This window comes from Solea solea, chromosome 6, assembly GCF_958295425.1.
Source record: "Solea solea chromosome 6, fSolSol10.1, whole genome shotgun sequence".
NCBI classification, from domain to species: domain Eukaryota; kingdom Metazoa; phylum Chordata; class Actinopteri; order Pleuronectiformes; family Soleidae; genus Solea; species Solea solea.
The window spans coordinates 931,606-937,500 of record NC_081139.1 but is presented as its reverse complement, the minus strand read 5'-3'; the positions used below and the strand labels follow the sequence as shown (position 1 = coordinate 937,500).

General features: G+C 37.2%; 1 protein-coding gene across 1 annotated transcript in view; it reads right to left on the bottom strand.

Annotated features, from left to right (window-relative positions):
• LOC131461127 (V-set domain-containing T-cell activation inhibitor 1-like) overlaps positions 1-5,031 on the bottom strand; it is a 5,779-nt gene extending 748 nt beyond the window's left edge. Inside the window, exons 1-2 of the mRNA XM_058632141.1 lie at positions 4,866-5,031; positions 3,044-3,376 (exon numbers count right to left, since the gene is read on the bottom strand). Of these exons, the coding sequence (XP_058488124.1) occupies positions 3,044-3,376; positions 4,866-4,950 (418 nt within the window). The 5' untranslated portion in view covers positions 4,951-5,031. The remainder of the gene's footprint in view (positions 1-3,043; positions 3,377-4,865) is intronic.
• Between the last annotated feature and the right edge of the window lie 864 nt (positions 5,032-5,895).

The window sequence follows — 5,895 nt, the reverse complement described above, 5'->3', positions numbered from 1 at the left end:
CATTTAACAAAAAATGTGATTATGGACAAAAAATTGTTTTTAAAATAAAAAGGAGGTAAAAACAACAACAAAGTGCTTTAAGTTTGCAGCACATTTACAGATGAGACTGGTTTGAGTCAGTAAACACATCACACAGTTTTCTGCTGTCAGTCACAAACCTGCTCATGATTCATTCATTTAAACAGAATTACATTTACAACATTCATTGTGTCAACATTAGAGATGTGATGATTCACAATTCCATCACAATAAAAAGCTGTCGCAATAAAGTGATCGTTGTCATTTTATAGAAAATCGTAAACGGGTCAAACTGTTAATATTTAACTTGATTAACTTGGAAATGTCTGCTCTTATCAATAGACATTCATATTGTTTTATTTTTAAGAACCACAAGAGGGAGTCTGTCTTTTCACTCATGACATGACTTTACTAAAAACTATGGATCCAATCTATGATTTAAATATAACTGTTCATATATATAATATTTATAATAACAAAATATTATAGGATTAATAGATCACTCAGATCCGCAGAAAAACTTCAACTGGTACAACCCAGCACCCACACCAAGCAGGGAGAGGCAGCCTTTAGTCGCTATGCGGTCCGTCTCTGGAACCGTCTTCCCATTGACATCAAGACCTCTCCCACCATCCCCATTTTTAAATCCAGACTAAAAACTGTGTATGAAATGGGCTATAGCAATAAAACATGACTTGACTTGACCTTAGCCTTAAGTTACCTTAACCTCAATGAAGTTACCTTAACCTGAATAAAGTTATCTTAATAGAATAGAATAGAATAGAATAGAATTCAACTTTATTCTCATTGCACATGTCACAAGTACAGAGCAACGAAATGCAGTTTGCATCCATCCAGAAGTGCTTTTAGCAATATAGTACCAATGTACACTGTTGAAGGATATAAATATGAATATGAATAAGCTATAACTTTAAGTATATACAGGCTAAAAAACTATAGTAATGTACAGGTTAAATATCTTTACCCTTACCTTAATACCTTTACCCTTAATTAATAGCTCTTAACCTAAATAACGTTGCCCTCACCTTAATAAAGTGATCTTATCCTTCATAAATTTACCCTATAAATTGACAACCAAGTGTTATTTTCGCATCTACTTCTGAGTCATGTGACCAGGAAGTGAAGGCAGATTATGTCCATTCAGCTGCAGATAAAGGCCTGATGTTAACAGGAAAACAGTGGAGAACTGTTATTCTGAGGTCATGACCTTTAGTAGATGTGGGACAATATGAAAGTTTTATGTCACAATTATTTTGAACAAAATAAATTCATATTTTTTGTAATAAATCAGTTTTAAACTCTTAACATGGCACAGTAAAAAAGGACTTTAAAATCAATTCTGTAGGTCACTGGTAGCCAGTGTAGGGATTTTAAAATTGGTGTGATATGATCTTTTCTTTTGGTTCTGGTCAATAGTCTTGCTGCTGCGATTTGTATAATTTGAAGAGGTTTTATTGTTTTTTTAGGGAGACCAGTGAAGAGACCATTACAGTAATCCACCCTGCTGGTGATGAACGCGTGAATATGTTTTTCCAGGTATTTAAAGTGATAAAAAGCCAATTTTGAAACTGCCTTCATGTGGCTATTGAAGCTTAGGTCGCTGTCAATGACCCCAAGGTTCTTCACAGTTTCTGCCTCCTCAAAACCTTTCTTTCCCAATAGTGTGGCAGTCTTTAGTCTCTGATCCTTTTCCCCAAAAATAATAACTTCAGTTTTGTCTGTTTTTAGTTTGAGAAGGTTTTTAGTCATCCAGTCTTGAACTTAATTTCAACAACAACTTCAACATCATTTTGCCGATGCAAGGTAGATTTGATATGGGTCTGTAGTTGTTGAGGACAGACCCATCCAGGTTGTTCTTTTTAAGTAGAGGCTTTACAACAGCCATTTTAAGGGACTTGGGAAACGTGCCAGTCAGTAAAGAAGTGTTAATTATCAAAAGCACATCAGCTGCTATTAGATGGAACACAGATTTGAAGAAGCTGGTGGGCAAAGTGTACAGCTCAGAGGTAGAGGAGCTTAGACTTTGTACAGTCTTCTCAAGAGTGTCCAAGTCAACAGGGTGGAAATTTGACAGAGTGCTGAGCTAATTTCTCAGAATAGTTGGTGGTTCACAGTGAGGGATGCCAAGTGATGCTATATGCTGTCTAATATTCTCTATTTTTCCCTTATAAAAAAAGGTAACTTTATCAAGGTGAGGGCAACATCATTCAGCTTAAGATCACTTAATTAAGGGTAACTTTAATAAGGTAAGGATAAAGTTATTAAGGTTAGGATCCCTTTATTAATGTCGTTAAACTAACTGTATTCAGGTTAAGATCACTTAAATAATAAATAATAATAATGTCAATTTTTAAGGTTAAGGTAGCTTTATCAAGGTTAAGGTAAAGGTAATAGAATGTCTTATTTACTTAAATCAGATTTTTGTAATTGTGATAAAAACAACACGTGAACATCATTATTATAGCAGCTCAGCCTCAAACTTCCGCTACTGAGGTTTCTGACTCCGGATGACCTGGTTGACGCGCTTTGCCTTGGCGATCGCTCTTTTGAACTCTGATTGAATGTCCACGCTGTTCGTTTCGTTGCAATATATTGGTTTTATTGCTGTGCGTTTTCTTTGCATAATGAAATTCCAACAAACAATCCAAACAGTCATGAGAAGCGCCTCCGCGGTACAGCGCTCGAAAACCGTTTGCCCTTCCGGTTCACAAACCTAACAAGGACAGTGATATTGCCACCTATATACACACCTGAGCTCCCCCTCTGAGAGCACAGCGACCCCACACACACATTGAGTGAATTACACCAAACCCTCATACCACAATCAAACACATTCGGCTTCTATAATCATTGTTGTTGACAAGCTGAAGTGAACTCACAGCCTGGTCCATGACAGATGTGTCCTTCTAACTTTTTAAAGACAATTTGACTTGACGACTTGAACCAGTCCCGTCTGTAAATGATGATCTTTTAGTGTTTGTCTGTGTTTAATGGAAACACTCACCAACAACAAGAACAATGTGTGATCTTCTGCGTGGCTGATGAAAGGGAAAATCACAGGTGTAGTTTCCACTGTCAGTCACCTTTGTTGGTCTGATAACTACAGAGGCGTTACCGACCTCCAGCTGTTGTGCAAAATGAAAGACTCGTCCTCTGAAGTCGGGGTCTTGGCTTGAGGGGTTGTTGTTGTAGTGAGAGCCCCGATCGTACATGAACACCTCCTTCTGACCGTCCTTCTTCCAGTCAAACAGCTCCTGCTTGATGCTCCTGCTGCCCAAGGAACAGCTTAAAACTGCATCGTCCCCTTCTCTCACCACCATGTTGATGACGGCTGGAGCTGGAAGACACATCAGTTCACACGCAGAGTAATCAGATTACACCTGTCCACCACAGTCAGATTTAGATTTACTGTTTGTTCTGCTCTGGTTTGTGTTTGTGACTCAACATCCACAAGTTTGACTGTCAATGAAATCACTGAGTCACAGCAGGGCTCCTCAAGGCTAACATCACTTTAGCTTAAGGTAAGGGTTACTTTACTAAGGCTAACATCACTTTAGCTTAAGGTAAGGGATACTTTATTAAGGTTAACATCACTTTAGGTTAAGGTTAGGGTTACTTTATTAAGGTTAACATCACTTTAGGTTAAGGTAAGGGTTACTTTATTAAGGTTAACATCACTTTAGGTTAAGGTAAGGGTAACTTTATTAAGGTTAACATCACTTTAGGTTAAGCTAAGGGTAACTTTATTAAGGGTAAGATCACTTTAAGTTAAGGTAAGGGTTACATTATTAAGGTTAACATCACTTTAGGTTAAGGTAAGGGTTACTTTATTAAGGTTAACATCACTTTAGGTTAAGGTAAGGGTAACTTTATTAAGGTTAACATCACATTAGGTTAAGGTAAGGGTAATTTTATTAAGATTAACAACACTTTAGGTTAAGCTAAGGGTAACTTTATTAAGGGTAAGATCACTTTAGGTTAACATCACTTTAGGTTAAGGTAAGGGTTACTTTATTAAGGTTAACATCACTTTAGATTAAAGTAAGGGTTACTTTATTACGGTTAACATCACTTTAGGTTAAGGTATTAAGATTAACAACACTTTTGTCAGTGACTCATACAATCACACACACGTCAATAACCCTGACCTATCCCTTTAACAGCAGAGGAAATTAAACCACGCCCACTTAAGTTTCTGTTCACCTGTAGATATGGTGTCATCAGTTATGAAATAATAATGTGAGAACACACACACACACACACACTGGCTTTACAGTTCAATTGTAAACAATTATGTGTGTGTAAAAGAAGGAAGGAAGGAAGGAAGGATGGAAGAAAGGAAGGAAGGACAGAAAACAAACACAGCTACAATGAGACACAGCGCCACCTGCTGGAGTCACACCACAGTTTCTGTGTCGATTCACAGTTGAGACAGTGATGTTTCGAGAGGATGGAGACCACGCCCTGCATCACACACACACACAGAGAAATAATAATAATAATAATACATTTTATTTAAAAGCGCCTTACAGGTCACCCAAGGACACTTTACAAACAGAATTAATTAAAATCACAGAATTAGCTAAACCAAAGAAATACACTGTCATAAACACTAACCTTGTCAGGATCAGTAGTCCTCATTAGGACCAGGTTTTGGTCTCCATGAGGACAACTGATCCTGACAAGGTCAGTGTTTATGACAGAATAGGTCCTAAAGAGGCAACAAATACAAGAACACACACGCTCTGTAGCAGTGACGTCACGTGTAAAGTCTCACACACAGACACGCACACACACACACACACACACAGTGTTACTTTTCTCACCGCTTTCATCAGCAGATGTTGAAACGACACAGACGAGGACAAGAAGAAGCTCCATAGTTGTCCGAGTCACGTGACTGTCCATCATCGATGTCCCGTCACTTTAACGTGTGTGAATAATGAGGCTTCAGCCGCTGCTCTCAAGTACTGACGAAAACACGCCCACCAACCGGAACCCGGACCCACGCACTCAGCATCGGGAGATTGGAGAAACACTTTCACTTTCCTCCACTTCCGGATATGGGGTATAGAGGATTACAAGTGCCACACAAACAGTGACGCAGCATTTTTTTCATTCATGCCTAATTCATTAGAATTTATGACATTCCTTGAGTTATCAGTGGGTAAATGCAGAGTCAGCGTTCACAACTGTTGTTTTCCTGTTTTATTTTATTCAAAATAAACACAGTGAAAGTTTCTCTGCAAAGACACACATGGACGACACTTTCATGTCACATGATCGTCACAACATGAATCCCTCACATCATGTGATATGTGACACACAAAACTTTTGTTTGCTTTAGTTGCTCCAATTGAAATATTTTAAATTTGAGTGTAAAAAGTTAAACATTTTTGTGCAAGTGACACACATGTAAGAGTGAACTGAAGGATGGAGACATGTCTGATACATTAACCTTTATTAATGCTTTATTAACGCTTAATGATTAATAAATGCTTAGTTTCATGCATATTTTCCACTTTACAATGAGGGTCACAAGTAGCATTAATAAAGGTAACCTGATCTTAAGTAATGGTTATTCAGTGTTATTATACTTAAATTAAGTGTGAAAAGACAGAAACAATCACAACAAATTTTTGTATTTATTAATGTTTATTTGTCATGTGTAATTCAGTGGTGATAAAACTGTAGAAACTGTACTGTATGGTTTAATTTGTCACTCATAAAAGTCAATAAAAACAACAAAAACAAGGTAAAAATAATAATAAAATAAAAATTCAAAATTCACATTGGTTTAAATCAAAACACACACACTGCATATTTCTACTCACTCACTCAAACAAAAACAATCAG